At 43.4% G+C, this 17,982-nt stretch overlaps 1 protein-coding gene across 1 annotated transcript in view; it reads right to left on the bottom strand.

Moving 5' to 3' along the window:
- The window catches only part of SLC38A3 (solute carrier family 38 member 3), a 283,121-nt gene that overhangs the window by 35,113 nt on the left and 230,026 nt on the right, over positions 1-17,982 (bottom strand). Inside the window, exons 9-12 of the mRNA XM_085625084.1 lie at positions 7,323-7,381; positions 5,081-5,257; positions 3,332-3,411; positions 1,757-1,857 (exon numbers count right to left, since the gene is read on the bottom strand). Of these exons, the coding sequence (XP_085481210.1) occupies positions 1,757-1,857; positions 3,332-3,411; positions 5,081-5,257; positions 7,323-7,381 (417 nt within the window). The remainder of the gene's footprint in view (positions 1-1,756; positions 1,858-3,331; positions 3,412-5,080; positions 5,258-7,322; positions 7,382-17,982) is intronic.

The raw sequence follows: 17,982 nt of genomic DNA, 5'->3' as shown, positions 1-17,982 counted from the left end.
TGTCAAAAGCGGCAGACAGGTCAAGCAAAATAAGTATTGCTGATTATCCCCTGTCTGCCAACTGACGCAGATCGTCCATCACGGTCACCAAGGTCGACTCAGTTCCGTGTTCTGGACGGAAACCAAATTGTACATCTGCCAGGCAACTGATTGACCTATGAAAACGGTTGAACACTTGCACGAAATACTGATATAGTTTTCCTATTTTCATTTTAATAGATGGCCCAGCACAGCACTACAAATAAACAATGCAAAGACTATATTTGTCCTTTCACTATCCCAATTTTCCACCCACTTCCTTTCTCTCTATGAACGCTTGAATTAACACTGACAATTTTTTACTACACAAAACGACTTGCGTTGTCAATATGTAATGAACTGGAAAAGGAATACAAACACTGTAGTGTCACCAATAGGACGGTGTGCGCATACTCCAGTAGTGACGTTTGTACGAAAAGAAATCCCTCCCTTCCCCGACCACCTTATAAAAAAAAGTTCTGGCTGTCTCCTGCAAAAGATCTCTAGCCCTGGGGCTGCAATAACAAGGACACTGCCCAGAGCAGGCATCAGGTTAGCAAGCCCCAGCTGCACCCACCTTGTGATGAACAACCCTGTCTGTAGGTCGACTGACAGGTCATCTTGCACTACATTCAATTGTGTTCAGCAAGCGCATGTAACTAAATATAGGCAATGCTTTATAATACATTGTGTGCAGGTTCTTAGCCAATCTTTAGTAATCTGGAGGGGAATTTAGGCTGGAGTAGATCTTAAAAAAACGGGATATCATTTGTAAACAATGGCTCTAGCTGAACTTCCACCAGCAAGAAAACATAGACATATCTCAAACAGTTCAGGTCTGCTTGAGAGCTAATTAAGTTAATTGTGATGGATCTATGTCAGCATTTTACCTACTAATATATATCCATGACGTGGTCATGACACGATTGTGGTATGCTATGCCATTGAACTGCCATGACCTTAATGTGACATACTTACTGTGCTAAATCCACCCCTAGGGATTGCGGCATTAGAGCCACGCCAAAGTCATGGCACACCGAGAAAATGGCCAGGGTGATGTTATGGCTACCAATGTGATGTAGGCGCACTACAGAAGACACCTTTATGTGTCTGTTTCTCAAACCGACTCACTCATTGAATACTTACCATGATGGATAGCTGTTGGAAGATCTGTGGTGGCCTCAGTGAGAGACCATGAGGTATACATTTTAGACAGATATTTCATAAAAATACAGGTTCATCATACCTGTTTCTTTCCTTGCTTTCAGTGGCTGATACACTGTGAAAATTGTCCACACTACAGGTTAGTGTCATCAACTAAAAGCACTTTTCTTCACACTGAGGGGCAGATTTACAAGCCCCTTGCGCCACCGATGCGTCACTTTTCGTAAATCTCCCCCCTCGTGTCTACAATGAAGCTTGATGCATAGCAAAATTCTTTGTTTATGCCACAGGTGTAAGCACGAGCACCATCAAAAATATAAACCTTTCTCCCATCAAGATCTTTATCATGGCTATTCGCATTTTAACCTGATTATTACTTACCTGTGTGTGTGTTTTCATCCTCTTTTTGTGTCAGTGGGTTGTAAGCTGTGATAAGCGTTAATGTAGGGATTTCTCTTGTTCTTTTCATCATGAAAGGGTACACTAGCAGCTCATTTTGACGGGTGACCGGCATCTCCCAAAGTCAATAGTTGAACCCGCACTACTACCATAAGATACATCTAGTGGAACGTACCATAGAAGGTGAGGTATCCAAAAAGGGCTGCCAGGAAGTACATAACGTACATGACAGTGATGGAAATATTGGAGATGTGCTGCATCTTGCGCTTCGAAGGCCTGTAAAATGAAGAGATAGGTCCTGACTATTAGTTAATCAGGGTTACAGATAGAAACTGCATGGAGCCAGAAAAATAATTCTCTTAAACGCCACTTTAGAGACAAGCACCAGATTTTCTCTGCCCTTTAATAGTGTCATAAAAACTAACTTTGACCACTGGAACCCCCAGAAAACTGTGAGTGGTGAATAAGGGTACCTTTAACTCTATCCTTCCCCGGCCTCTCCTTGAAGGAACCACCTCTAACAGGTCAGAGGTAGGGATATGCAAAGGTTTGTATTTTTTTGCGACATTTTGTGAAATGTCATGGAAATTATGCAAAATCACAAAGATTATGTCAAATGTGGTTCGCAGTATCTTGTGGGAAAATTTCCAGCAACAGCATACCTCACATAAAGTCAAGTGAGATGCTGGCAGGAGACTGGTTCAAAGCAGAAAATTACTCTTGCAAAAACCAGTCCCCGCAAGCAAAGATTTATATGCATAATACGGAATTTTGTAGAAGAGAGTTTGAACATTTTACAAGCATAATTGCATTTTCACCTGGGCCTGGTCTGATGACCTTCCTCCTCACTACCCATTCAATATTTAGCTTCTCTCTGGAGACATCACTCCAAAGTCTGAAATGGGCTGTGTTATCCATTTTATTTCAAACCTTGGTCTTTTTAATGGGGGAAACATGTTAGTTCAAATAGAGATTTCTTGTGTCATGCTAATTCGTTCCTTAGTGCCACTCTGCAGAATCACTTCTTGATCACAAAAGGAGGGTCCATCCTTCATGCACATTCACAAGCACAACCGGTGCTGCTGTTAAGTCCCTCTATGGGGTTCAGGTACACGTATGATAAATAGGTACCAGTTCATCTTCTTGCACAATCACACCTTGGCTTGACCCCCATCTTGGGTGCACAATTAGAGTGCAATTAAGCATCACTCTCACCCTGAAAGGATTATCTGGAGAGAAATATGTGCCTAAATAGATGCCAGCACCAGGTGGTCTCTAAGAAAAGAAGACTTCTAAGCCAAAGTGGGAGAGTAAATTATCCTTTAAATGTTGTTTTACAACCTCGGGAAACACATTATTAGTAGGAGAATGTAGTCCCCTCTGTCAGTCTTAAACCTGGCTCATGTATTGGCGTGAAGGCTACTCCTTACCCCTTCCCATTCAGTCTGAGCCTTCTCTGGAGGAATCATTGGCAAACAGTTCAAGTTCAGGAGGTGTAAATAAAAAACATTGACAGAACAAAATGAAAGAGAAAAAGGGAATGAACGAAACGAAGAGTGGAAAAAAGGATGAAAGAAAAAAAGAGACACATGGCAACAGAAATTAGTAAAATACAGATTAAGAGTGAGAGGAAACATGGGAACGTAAAAGAGGGATGTTGGAGCGGAAAACAGAAAAAAGAAAAGCAAAAATATTGGGTTGCAAATAAAAATTAAGGAACAAAAGATTATTGAGGCATTGAAAAACTCACTCCTTCAACTCGGTGTATATGGGGAGCACTTCAGGGTGACAGACGAAAGCGAATGCCATGATGGGGATGGTGTACGCCGTCTGTAAAGCAGTGACACAAACATATGAGGCTCCAGCACCCACAGCTGTCGCAGACGGAACATCAGTGATCTGCCCACATCTACCCTACACTGTTTACGGCTTGAACATTTTTCTCAAATGGGGCAGAGGATGAAAGGGGGATTGATACAGCAGGAGAGCAGCTTGCTTGGGTACAACTTGCAGAGTTACTTTGCCTTCTCCAACCATTCTGACTCTATTCCATATCTCTCTACTTGTTTGGAGCTAGAAAGCACCAGCAGTTTTTGCTGCAGATGAAAGACCTGCTTCACACTTGTGAATCCACTCAGGGTCCATGTAACAATAACAGCTTGTTTTTATTTAGCACCTTTGCCTTATCTAAATCTGGGTAATGCTATTAATGTTATTAATGTCCATTTTATGGAAATCAATGTATTGACCTTGAAAGGATGCTAGGTTCGTGGACCTGTCACTTAGGTAAGAGCTGTTAAAAGGGAAGCAATAAACACAGGTGAAAAGGCAGAAATGGGCCACTAGCCACTGGTTCTTTTAGGCAGACAGCATCCAGAAACCAGGCCTAACCAGGTACACCTAGCAATCCTACTGCCTCAAGAGGGACGGGGAAAAAAGGAAGGCAGATAAACAGCTTCAGCAGATAAGATGGATTAATATAACATAGTTGCAGAGCGCCCAGTCCACATGGCCACATCTGGAGACCTGCTGCTTCTGTGGTCACTAGGAACAAGCCCCCACATTCTATCACAAGCCTTGTTCTGGCCGGTGGCACCAACTCCCTATAATTCAGTGTTCTGCCTTTCTCTTTGCTTCAGTTTAACCAAAGTTCTAGTTCCAGTAGTTTACATTTGAGAATGTAATGTTGTTTCAACATTACACCTACTATCACGATTGTCTCTATAAAAGTGTGACACATTGAGGGCTTTGCGCGTGAACGTTCTACTCTGGTAAACTTTGGCGCTCACTGATAGGAACAAACCATGGACTTTATAACTTTTGTCAGAATCTGCTCATCTACCAAGTTTACTCTTCACCCTGGTGCAAATGAGCAGCTGGATAAGTGGAGTACTGTCATTACTAATTGCTTTTGGATTTCAATTGCATTCTATACCCATGCCTTTTACCATAGCAAAGTCACATCTGTCCTACTGGGCTTTAACAAGGCGAATTGATTAATAACATATCCAGAGGAAGTAAAGCTATCTGCATGTTTATATTTTTACTGCACCATGCAAGTGAATTCATTGAAGGTCTCTTTACAGGTCTGCTGGGCAGTGATGCAAGCCTGTCAGGTGTAATTGCAGGTTAAAAACTTGATGCAGGGGCCTCCTTTGTGTTCCTTACATTGTGTTCCTTTCATTTAAGCCAGATAGTAGCCAGATAGTAGGAACACCTGCATCTATTATAACAGCTCCACCATTAATAAACAGGCAGGCTTGCTTTAAGACCTATGAATTTAATTTGCAGAGGAGACCGGGCCCTGAGAATTCAAAGGGCCTGTGGCATGTAGTTTCCTATGCCCTGGTGAGGGCCCTTGTTAAGAACTGTTAGCACAACCTGACAAAATGTGGATAATATTTGATCCAATGCACTACTTTCCCCATATTAGCTTCCATTTTTCTATTGCTGACTGCAAAGCATTCGGGGCCACCAGACTCTTCAAGGAAGTACTCACATGTGTGTTGATCGTAAACATCCCGGGAGCACATATGCTTTCCACAGACTCAACAGCCGGCGTGTGCCCGTTCTGGTAAACAACACTGGAGTCATATGAGCTGAGGTTACCACTCATCGTGCCATTTATGTCCCTCTCTGGCAGCGGACAAGGAATCTGGAACTTTTTGTATATGACCTACGAAAACAGTGAGAGAACAGACAGGTTGTTATTGTTCATATGGGAGCAAGTGGTCTACAGCATTTCATCCATCTGTCTCTTGGTTCTACTGCACCCTCTTTTACTATTATTTTCTACATGTTTCCTGAATGTATTCTTTTTTCTGTTGTGCTAACCGTGTCTGGCTCAATTTTTCCTCTTGATTTCCTCCCTCTGGTTCCCTTATTCTTGGGTTTCCACATTAATCCCCTGCTGAGTTTTATCCCGCATTGCTTAAAATTCCGGCTCTTTTGCCTGATGTCCGGATAAATTCATCCCACTAGTCATCTCACCTTTGGATTTACTGCCAGAGTCCTGGTTCAATTCATCCCACTGCTGTTCAGATTTCTGGTTCTCATTCATCCTTCTGTTCCATGTTCTCCTGATTACCTACCTGAAACCTGGTTCAACCATTCCCTCTTCTGTTCTAGTATCTAGTTCTCCTGCTTGTTCAATTCATCACTCTCTACCTCGATTGTCTTTCCCTTTTATTTCTGTATTGTCAGTAATCATGTACTCAATGGCCCTTCTACTGACAGCATGCATGTTTTTGCAGTGAGCCCTTACCTGCTGACCATTGCTGTTCTAGTCTGATTCTAACTTATGTTTTTCACACGGTTTCTCGCCTTCTTGATCTTGCATTGTCCTGCGCTTTTCTACCTCTGTTGCTATTAGTCCTGCTTTACTTGCTGCATTTTATGAGGCTACTAATCGGACCCTGAGCAAGATCTCTCTGATTTGTGTGAGAGGCATATGGGCATTATGTACACTGGTCAAGTGCACAAAGCCAGAGAAGTGGTAATGGGTGTATGTGAGACTTCAATAAAGTATGAGAGGCCAAATATGTGTGTATTCTGAGAGACAAAGCAAATACAACAAGATGATGAACGAAGTGCTGAAACTTTTCAACCACTCACCCACAGTCACAGACCTGGGTTTAATCCATCATTCTTTAGCTCACTTCGCCACCCCAGTTTGGACCCACCTATATACAAATCAGTTTTGACCCTGATCCTCATGGTAACAGTCCAGCCTGGACTGCCAGGCCAGGTCCTCCCAGGACCGGAACCAAGCATCCTGGGTCAGGTTTCGGGGTTGCACCCCATATCAGCCAGGCTAGCTGGAATCCAGAGGCATAGTGAGCAAGGGACCCACGTATAGGCAAACCCATGGCCACTTATAGCAAACAAAGCAAACACAACAAGATGATGGATGGGGAGCTGAAACTTTTCAACCACTCACCCCCAGTCACAGATTCTGAGAGACTCCACCTAATTTTGTGAGGACAATGATGTGTCAATGTGTGACACATTGTTGAAATGTGTGAGGCCATTGATGTGGCAATGAGAGAGACTGTTAAACTTTGTGACGTGAGTGATGTGGTCATGAGTGAGACAAGGTTGACGTATGTGAGGCCAGTGATGTGACAATAAGTTAGGCTCCTGTGAAGTGTGTGATATAGTGAACTTGGCAATTGGTGAGGCTCAATTAACTCTCTGGGACCAGAAATATCACCCGTGATCACTGCCACTGGAATGATGGAATATTGTTTTCTGCATACTTATGGATCTGCTGCACTTGCCACATAATCCTCCACCTTCTACATAATGTGCAGAACAAAAACAAATAAAAAGAATCACGTTACTAAAACTTTGCCACATGTGTTACCACGCAGTGGTATCAACTTTACTGTGCAGTGACGGGTCATCTTTTTATGCTGATTGCTACATTTAGTTGTTAAACAGATACTAATGAGGTGCAAGCTCTGTCCAGATTTTGTAAAAATGACAAAACTGTGAAGTATAACTACCACAAAATATGTCACATTACGCCACATCATTAGTTTTTTCTTTTAGTAACTATGCCCTATATTTTGTTGCTCCTCTGCTGCATTATTTCAGTAGCTCTGCTTATGATCATAAATCCTATGTACTGCATATAACCGTGAGCACTGTCGAAAATGAGGCATCATTCATGTAAGTGTAGATGGAAATGGTCTCACACGTCAAGGATACAAAATATAGTGTAATTTGTACACACTCACCGAGATTAGGAAGAAAACCATGCAGCTGAGGGAGAAGCCACTTGCATATCCCAGGTATCCTACAAGAGACAAAGAGCAAGCATTGGAGAAAAAACCATGGCACTGGCACTGTGCTAAGGGACTCTTGCATGTACTTCAGCCCAGCAACAAAGGGTTTACCTTTTAGAAATGGCTAAATTAATTTCAATTACAGACTCCTGACTGGGTACCTCACTATGGGGCACCCTTACCACAAATTCCCATATACTAGTGGTGGAAGATACAGCCCTTCCCAGGAGGAGTGCACACAAAGGCATTCTTTGAGCTACACCAGCACTTCCCAATGGAAACCTCTCCTCAGAGAGGCTGTAGCCGACCTAAACTAGGGCTCGCTCCTCAGTGCTTCACAAGGAGCAATTATTGGCTTTCATGGACCACAACATGACAGGCTTGGAAATAAGATAATTAAAGCCAGAATGGCAGAACCAGAATGACAAAGAAGAGGAGCAACCATTGACACCTTTGGTGAAGGAAGAGCAGAACACGAGAAATCGCAAGCAATCAAAAAACAATTTGCCTTTACTGCCCTCTTCAGAATGACTGTGTAAGGCTCATCCCCAAACAAAGGAGCAGTGATACTGCTCACCCACACAGTCATATATACAAAGTGGGCACCCAAAGGACTGACTTGTACTCTCTCCGAACAAACTTCCATTCACCTCAAGCTCATTCATTTACTTCTCTCTTTATATTCTGGGAGCTGGAGGACCACACAAAGCATGAGCCAACCCCTCTTTCTTTAATCAGCAGATGACATCTTCCTCCTGTCCTGCCCCTGCATAACCCACACAGGGAGTGATTCTCAAAAAAGTAGCACATTTATTTAAGTAGACATACTCCTATGCTTGTAGTCCAATTTAGATTACTCTGGAATTCAGAGAGAATTACTGGAGGTCTGCTGCGAAGACGCCATAGACAAATTAGTTGTTTGGATACTTCTTTGTGAGTTATAGGTTATTTCTGTACGGAAGCATTTACAGATATGTCATTCTGCATGAGTGCAAATACAATGCAAATACAATTGCTAACTATCCTATTCTCTTCATGGGGAAAATATTTTTCCCTGGGAATAAATCCATTCCTTTGACATTTCTTGCCAACTTTTGAGGTGCTCTCTTCCTCTTCCTCTCACAAACACTCAACATCGATTTACGATTGCCCTTCACAACAGTAAATCTCCTACCCTATCCGGAATGAGAATGATCCCGCCGAACGTTTCTCAATACCAATAGACTTATTGGTGCATATACATAGATGGAAATTGCAATCATGGAATTCAGACAATCCACTGTGTGAAGATGAATTACCATGTGTGTGTGCTGATTCTCTTTCCTTGAGAGGCGGTAATTAAATCACCATTCTCACTGTTTGTGTGTATTCTGACATAACAAACAGTAACAGAGATTTCAAGTTGCGCATTTCAGATGATGAGGAAAATTAAATAAATAATACATTTTTCCTCGTCATCGTCTGTCAAAATCCCCCCCACCTGGCCCCACCGTTGTCATCTGCATGGGTTCCGGGTGCAGGTGTGAATAATTCATCCAGGTCTGCAATGCTCCTTCACATTCTGGTAGCTGTAGTTTAAATATTTTTTTTTTTGCATTCTGTCCATCAATTGTTGTTTTTGCATTTGTCACCCCGAGTGGGAAGGGTATGCTCAGACGTAAGTCCCTTGCTCTCCATGCCACTGGAATCAGGCTATCCTGGCTGACGAGGGCTGAAAGCCCGAAACCGGTCCTAGGATGCTTGTTTCCAGTCCAGGGAGGACCTGGCTTGGCAGTTCGGGCTGGACTGTTCCCATGGGGCACAGGGTCAAGACTGATTTGCATATGGCTGGGTTCAAACTGGAATGGCATGGTGAGCAAAAAAACGATGGATTTAGGCCCAGATCTCTGTACTGGGGTGAATGTATGACATTGTTCTGCATTCTGTCCATCAATTGTTGTTTTTGCATTTGTCACCCCGAGTGGGAAGGGTATGCTCAGACGTGAGTCCCTTGCTCTCCATGCCACTGGAATCAGGCTATCCTGGCTGACGAGGGCTGAAAGCCCGAAACCGGTCCTAGGATGCTTGTTTCCAGTCCAGGGAGGACCTGGCTTGGCAGTTCGGGCTGGACTGTTCCCATGGGGCACAGGGCCAAGACTGATTTGCATATGACTGGGTTCAAACTGGAATGGCATGGTGAGCAAAAAACGATGGATTTAGGCCCAGATCTCTGTACTGGGGTGAATGTATGACATTGTTCTGCATTCTGTCCATCAATTGTTGTTTTTGCATTTGTCACCCCGAGTGGGAAGGGTATGCTCAGACGTGAGTCCCTTGCTCTCCATGCCACTGGAATCAGGCTATCCTGGCTGACGAGGGCTGAAAGCCCGAAACCGGTCCTAGGAAGCTTGTTTCCAGTCCAGGGAGGACCTAGCTTGGCAGTTCGGGCTGGACTGTTCCCATGGGGCACAGGGTCAAGACTGATTTGCATATGGCTGGGTTCAAACTGGAATGGCATGGTGAGCAAAAAAACGATGGATTTAGGCCCAGATCTCTGTACTGGGGTGAATGTATGACATTGTTCTGCATTCTGTCCATCAATTGTTGTTTTTGCATTTGTCACCCCGAGTGGGAAGGGTATGCTCAGACGTGAGTCCCTTGCTCTCCATGCCACTGGAATCAGGCTATCCTGGCTGACGAGGGCTGAAATCCCGAAACCGGTCCTAGGATGCTTGTTTCCAGTCCAGGGAGGACCTGGCTTGGCAGTTCGGGCTGGACTGTTCCCATGGGGCACAGGGTCAAGACTGATTTGCATATGGCTGGGTTCAAACTGGAATGGCATGGTGAGCAAAAAAACGATGGATTTAGGCCCAGATCTCTGTACTGGGGTGAATGTATGACATTGTTCTGCATTCTGTCCATCAATTGTTGTTTTTGCATGTAGTTTAAATATTGGCACATGCAGCAAGGTGACTGGTACCAGAAAGTAAAGACAAATAATAGGAGTTTGTTGTAATATAATTAATCAGTTTTGACATGTTATTATGTTTATGTTATAGCCCTGAAGAAGCGGCAAACAACCGCGAAACGTGTTGGCTGTAGTGGATTTTAACAACGGTGTAAACAATGATGATCGTGTGCTGAAGAAACATTGATACAAAGAATCAGAGTTACCAGTGTTTTCTTATATGTGCTTTGCAGGTTGTTTTTATTAATACCATTGCATTTTCGTTACTTGGGAAAGAATTATATTTATACACTATTCCCTAAACTATTGAAAAAGATACATGAATGAAGATTATCTTTAGTGTACTTAATTGAAAACGTTTCTTTTCTGTAATAATCCCTCCCCATGTTTGTATATAATTTGTATTTCAAACATAAGGCAGTTGGGTTACTGACTTAATGGGTAGTAACAAAGCGCAGTTCCACTGGTGTCAGATAACCCAGTGCAAGGACAATATTAATGTCTTTAACTTTGCTGACAAAAAACAATACATTTTTCAAGAGTCACTGTTAAAACCGTTAAGATTATCAATGTAGTGATACAGCCCCTGTTTGCATTTGCCATGTTTAAGTTCCTCTTGCACCCCAACTGCGGAATTTGCCAGTGGTTAAGATTAGGGAAGGGTAAAAAAGTTAATTTAGCTTGAAAAAAATAGTTTTATGTTAAATATTAATATAAATGAACTGTACATATTTATTTTAAATGCAGAACAAAAGAAAAAATGCTACCGCTCTATTATCCTAGTTTTGATTTACATTTTTTCTTTAGCTAAATAAATTAAATAAAAACTATTTAAGTAGTTTAAATTAAAGAATACAGTCATACCTCAAGTTATTTTTATTATGCATTAATAATTATTGAGGAGATGTACAGAATTAATGAAAATAAATTACATTTTAATAAAAACAATGTTGCATTAATTTGTAATTTAAAAAATGTTTAAAATAATCTATAATGAAATAATAAATGTTTTATTTTTCAGCTTTTACCATTAGATTATATTTAATTATGTATTGAATTATTTGAATTAATTTAGTTTTGCATTATATTCTATAGGGTTTTAGCTCAAGTCTCTACCTCCATTATTTTCTATGGGAGGGTGTTGGAATACCAGTGGTTGGCCATGTGTGGTGTTGGACTTAGCCCAGCTCTTAGCTGGAGGTACTTATTACTGTTTTGTCTATAATCATTTAGAAGTGTAGTTTGTGAATAGCAATGGTTTTACTCCTTCATGGGTGAGTCCATGTCCCTCCCTAAACCTTCCCCTAGAACACTTGTTACTCCTCCCTAAAGCAAGTGGCGGCCGGCACGGATCGGTAGTGGTCAGGCAGGAGGTGGGGATCTAAAAATAAGAAAAAAAACATACCTTATCGCCGCGTCACTTCTCCATCTCGCCTGGTGCTGGGAATGGAATAGGAAGCACCCAGCTTCCCCTGACCAATCACAACGCTGCACGCTGCAATGCAGCGTTGTGATTGGTCTGGGCGTCGTGGTTGCGTGCTCAGCCAGGGAATGGGAGAATGGGCATGGTCTCCACCCAGGCTGTAATGCAGCCTGTGTGGAGAACATGCAAAGTGCCCATGAATGTTTGGTTGGCTTGAGACAGCGGCCAAACATTCATGCACACTTGGAGTGGAAAAACCGCTCCTCCTCCTGTTCCTCTGTCATTGGAGCAACCTCGCCCCACAAAGCTGCAGGACAAGGAACAAATAAAATGACAATAACGTTGAGATATTATCATTTTATTTTTCCTTTATTTCACTGCTAAAAAGCAGTGGGGCGCGATCGTCTGCCATAGTGGAGGAGTCGTCACTGTCTAAAGCCCTCCTATTTAGTGGTAAATATGCCTGTTTTTCCAGCTGCTCGCCTAGGTCCCTCCCACATTTAATAGTAAGTAGTAAACTTACAGGGATGAGTATCTCACCATAGAAAAGACGGGAGAGGTGGCGGTGGATATTTTCACTTGTAGGGTTTTGAATAGTATTTTGTAGTACTTTAATAGTACTAGTCTAGTGCAACGTATTTGCAGTTTGTGAAAATCACCCTGTGAGTTCACTGACCCAGGACCAGCACAACCCCCTGACATGCCTGGGGATGAGATTCGCTCCTGATATAACACCCTTTTTAGAGCCCGTCTCACCTTTTCATCCCATTTCACCCTCAGACACTCTGCCTCAGTATTTTTTTGTACCTGGAGTATAGACATCGTTAAAGTTGAGCGTTTCGTGAGCGTCTTGAAAAACAGAGCCCCTGACTTAATGACCTTCCTGGAAAGAGTTCGCGCTCTTCGGATATCCGTGAGGGGCGTGAGGAGGCGAAGGCTCTGTTCATTCTCCGCGCTGTTTCCACTGCTCATCAAAGCCCGCGCGCGCCACTGTCTTCCTCGCCCTGATCTAATAATAAAGCATGCTTGCTCCCAGCGCGAGCCCATCCAGGCGGCCGGGCTAATCGTTGTGGCACGTGCTCCACGCTGTGGGTGAAACAACGCTTGCTGCCTGGCGCTCAGCCATGGGGTCTGTCCTCTCTGATGCCTTCCAGCCCCCCGCTCTCGAGCAGGCTGTGCTGATGTTCCTGCATCTTCCTGACACAATATGTCTAGAGGAAGATTGTGCCTATTTATAACGTGCTTTTGGTATGGCTTATATTAGAGGCACCGGGTACAATCTTATATATGGCATTAATGCCTGTTTATAATAATGAATATTAATATAGTGTACACCACAATCTAAATACATAGGGGTTGAAATAATAAGAGTGAGCTTGCGAGATGGTATATGAAAGACATATTTTCTGGGTTTCATTGGTGCTTTGTAGTCTAATTAGTATGAAAGTGCTGTCTTCATAAAGTGTCTCGTGAGATTCTTTGTAATAAGTGCTTTGAAGTAACCAGAAGGAAGTAGACAGCTCTCTATAAAAACGTATGCCGGGTGCGGCTCATCTCTTTTCCTTTTCATATTTGCACAGTGGGGAGATTTAAGAAACTTGTGGGTTGCCCGAGCGTGGGAAGGTGCAGTCACTAGTGACCCTGAGGTGGTGGTTTGCTGCCCATTTCCACCGCAGTGCCAGGTGCCTGCTCCCAGGGATCGGCTCTGGCTCGACTCTCCCTATTAATGTATTGGCTCACCCACCTCTGCCTCAATACCAGGTGCAAACTCACCATGCACGCTTGCCCTCACAAAGACAGGCATAACCTTGGATATTGAGAAATAGCCTCGGATGTCCTATGAGGCTTCCATCCTCCCAATGCTGGCCCTCTCTTGCTACTTGCACCGGAGAGGTCAGATAAGGGCCAGGAAAATGGCGCCAGTTGGTGCAGTGCGCCCCCTGCAAAGCCCCTGCCTCACACCTCGGTGCAGATGCAGGAGCACAGCTTTCTCTTTGGAAATGGGATAAAATGCCATTTATTTTCAGCAAGACTCCCCTTCCCCCATCTTCCACTCCTGTGGTAGAATGGCTTCCTACTTGGAAAAGCTCACACATGGGCCACAGTGAGGTCTAGCCTGTGCTTTCTATGCGGCTCATTATGCTAGTGCAGGTAGGAAAGTTCACGCCACTTGCATCATTACACGTCCCTGAACCGCTTCCTATCTGCTGCTGAGGGGCTAAGGACATGACTGGAATTTGGAACACAAATGTTGGAACGGTTTTCACATCTCCAGGCAAAATAGCATTTTGACAGTTAGAGCGCTCACTTTACATAGGTCTCGCATTTGCGAGAGTTTAAGCTATTGGCATTGTAAATGACAATGGCTTTTATTGATATGTTTTGATAATTAACACATAAATAAAACGCATGTCATGTACAATGCCAATAGCTCATACTCTTGTAAATGCAAAACCAATTCAATGAAGCGGCCGCCATTGGCACGCTGAATGCTGCTGGAAAGCATGTTGTGCCTGCAGTAGGAGAAACCATTTAAAGAAAATAGTGCTTACAGACTAGAGAAGTAAAAGGGCCTGTCGTAATGGGGGGTTACAAATGAAGACAAGGCGGTACTAAGGAGGGACTAACAAGCCCATGTACGAATCAGAAGCCAGCATTTACGAACGACAATGACACAAGTTAAAGTCAAATATAGGTAGAGTGGGCGGTACTTCTATTCCATACTCCAATACAGCATGGCTCGCAGAGCAGCGCATGCGCTGCCCAGGCTCGGCCTAAAAAAACATGTTTTTCAGAACTCTTCTAGCAGTCCCTTGGGGGTAACTATACAAAGTTACCTTGACTCATAGAGGTCTGTTTTCCTTCCCATATTTGCATGTTTGCAGGCCAGTGGTTGCAGGATGGGACTGGTGGTAGCAAAACACAAACCTGGGATATCAACAGCTTAATCTGGTGATACTTATTTTAAAGTCTGTGGATTCTGGCTGGCATGGTTTTACCCAGTGAGTGAGACTTTGGACAGTGATAACTAAGTGCAGCCGGTGTGTTCTACTCTTAGCTGAACTGTGCCTCTGGTGTTCCACATAGGCCCCCCTCGGCACGGCTTCATCTGGTGGCTTTTTCAAGATTTACAAAGTTCACAAGACCTTTAAAACAAAGATAAAAAGACTAATATTGCCATTATAATTATCTGGCAAGAATTTAATGGAGTAAAATAAAGGATAAAGAGTACCAATTGAGATTTACAGTCTGTGTCGGAAAAGGCCCTAATAAACTGCAATTTGAACATAACGTATCGTAACATAACATACCATAACATAACATATAACATGATAAAACTTAACATAACGTAACATAAAACAAAACATAGCATAACGTATAATAAAACAGAACATAACATAACACATAATAAAACTTAACACAATATAAATTAATATAACGTATTACGTAAATAGAACACTGATTGCCAACCTATTTAGTTATAGGACTTTACTTGGTGGTGCCAGTGCACACTTGGAAACCACACAACTTTAATGAGCTCATGGTATTTGTGCAGGAGACTTTTCACTACTATTGGGCCTATTTCGATCCGGGCCGGAAAGCACTCCGACCGAGCCGGATCCGGAGTGTTTTCCGACGAGCCGGAGGCCTGCAGTCCAACCGCGCGAGTACGATGCGGCCGTATGCTGCCGGACCCGGCTCGGTCGGACTCCCATAGGAGTCAATTGGAGGAGGTCGTACGATGCGTACATGGGCTCCCATTGACTGAATGGGTACGTCGCGGACAAGTGCGCCCCCTACAGTGGGTACGCATCGGTGCCATCCGCACCGTACATGCCTGTGTTGGGGAGACCCTTGGGTCTCCCCCTGTGTCTGAGTCGTAGGGCTGTGGGTGTCAGGGGGTCTGACGCGGACCCCCAAAGGCAACCACCCGGACGTTTTGCGAGCCGGACACTCCGGCTCGCATAGGCTGTCCGACGCGTGCATCGTACTTGGTCGGTCGTAAATCGCATCCATTGCACGCCACGGTTAGCTTCCAACCGAGACATACGGAGTGGTTTGGACCCAGAAATGACTCGGTCAGTGAATTTCACGTAGCTCGCATCGTACTTGGTCTGGTTGTTCATGTTGCTCCCGAGGTCCTGTGCGATACTTTTGCTGTGAAGGGCAGTGCAATTATGCGATGTGGCATAATGTTGTAATTTCTAGAATTTCACAAAATTATGTAATTTCACAAAAATTATGTGAAATACACCAGCATAATTTAAATTTTGCCCAGCCCTAATTAAAATAACTACGGTGCCATCTTCTGCTGCTAAACTACGCCTGCAAAAGCTTCACAATAGGCGCTAATGGTAAGTGAACTACACACTTAAACATTTCACTGTGCAATCGTAAACTGGGCTATTTTTGCACAGTTCCACTTGCCTTAATTGTCACTTGGCCTTGTAAGAACAAAGTGGGTGGTGGCAATGCCAGGTTACTTGGTGAGACCAGACCAATAATACACCTGCCCCAAGAGGAATGTACCATTAAAACAGATTTATCAGTGCCACAGATTTTAATTATTTCCATAATATCCCCTATACTCTGACCCATGTTGTTTTCTGAACTGGGTGGTATAGCGGTTTATTAATGTACATGACAACTTTTTTTGTGTACACCTACCAGCATATGATGTTCTCCTGCATTTTACTGCCATCGAAATTAATATGTAACAAAAAAGAAAATTACTGCAATTCCCCATGTGCCAAAATGTATTTCAAGGCAATCTCGCTCATTCAGCAGGTGTAGATCTCTACTGTGGGTATATGTATATCCTTATCAAAAATATTGTCTGACAGAAATATCATCTCCTAAATGTTATTGATATAACATCTTCCCAATGAGCATGGATTTTGTAAACATTAGGACACAACATTTCTGTCAGAAGATATTTGGTTACGCTATTCCGGTACCATTCACTCAACAAAGTGCTTAGTGCAAGACAGAAAAAATCTGGACAATTTCTGTGCCTCAACAAGATCTTGCATTGACCTTCCTCAGCATTCAGAATCTAATTTGAGATACTTTAATATAACTCACTGCACCCCTCCTCAAAATCCCTGTGTTGGGCCGGAAATGTCCTCTGCATGATTAACGAAAAGACGTGTATTCCTTCCCTAGTACCCAACTGTATTTATGTCTGGATCCCAAAGGCTGAATTTTTGTGTCATAGGTAAACACAAAACATGCGTGTGTCTTGACATCGGCCTGCAAAGAGCTACCCTCATAATGGTGGAAGGCTACCAGCTTCACCAGGAGTTAAACAGCTTGACAAGTGCAGTGGTGGCAGCTTACCGTGTAGTGATCAGTAGTAGTAAACAGGACCTTTTTACCTTTTGTCCCTGGTGTGAGAAATACAGGCCCACTCAGCTTTTTAAAAGGTCAGCTGCTGTGCGCTTAACTCACCCTTGGCCTACATCAGGCAGATGTAGAGTGCTACACAGCGCAGGAGTTGTGACTACGCTGGATGTATGTGTGCCTGGGAAAGATACAGTACAGGGTTAGAGCATTGCTGTATAGTATATGTGTGGTTAGTGCATGTACTGGTTGTATGTATGCCCAGAAAGGAATACATTACAACAGAGATGTAGTGCTGTGCATGCACGCACAAAGCAGAGCATGTGTGGGCGCATGTGTGCTTGTATGAAGTACAAGACATGAAGGGTAAAATGTTGTGCACCTCGCACATGGTGAGTATGCATGCTTTCAGTGTGTGTGTTTGCAAATAGCAAATCCTGGTAAGTATAGAAAAGCTTCAGTGCCGAACAGTGCACACAGACTGAATGTGTGTACTTAATGTATGTGTACTTTTAATGGTACAATGCATGAAGGTAACAGTGCTGGACAGTAAGTGTGCTGTGAATGTACACTGAGCAAGTGTGCCTGATATGGTACATACCTGGAGGACCCTGGGTTTCATTTTGGGAAGCCCAAGCGTGTCTGGTGAAAACATGAGAAGTAGAGTAATGCCTCCAGACAGATGTGTATTGCTGCATTCTTATGAGCTGGTGAGACGCACTGGAGGAAGAGAGGAAGGGACCTTCCATTTACACTTCAAAGGGTTGCTCTTTGATTTAGTGATAGATTACAAGTAAGGGGCCTGGACACATCAGCAGGAAAGACGATTGGGCTGATAATGGAATCATAAAGAGTAGGGCTGGGATTAATTAACCTTTTTATGCACGTATCACTGTGGC

Source organism: Triturus cristatus, chromosome 9, assembly GCF_964204655.1.
Source record: "Triturus cristatus chromosome 9, aTriCri1.1, whole genome shotgun sequence".
In the NCBI taxonomy this organism is placed as follows: Eukaryota; Metazoa; Chordata; class Amphibia; order Caudata; family Salamandridae; genus Triturus; species Triturus cristatus.
This window is presented reverse-complemented; position numbering and strand designations above follow the sequence as displayed.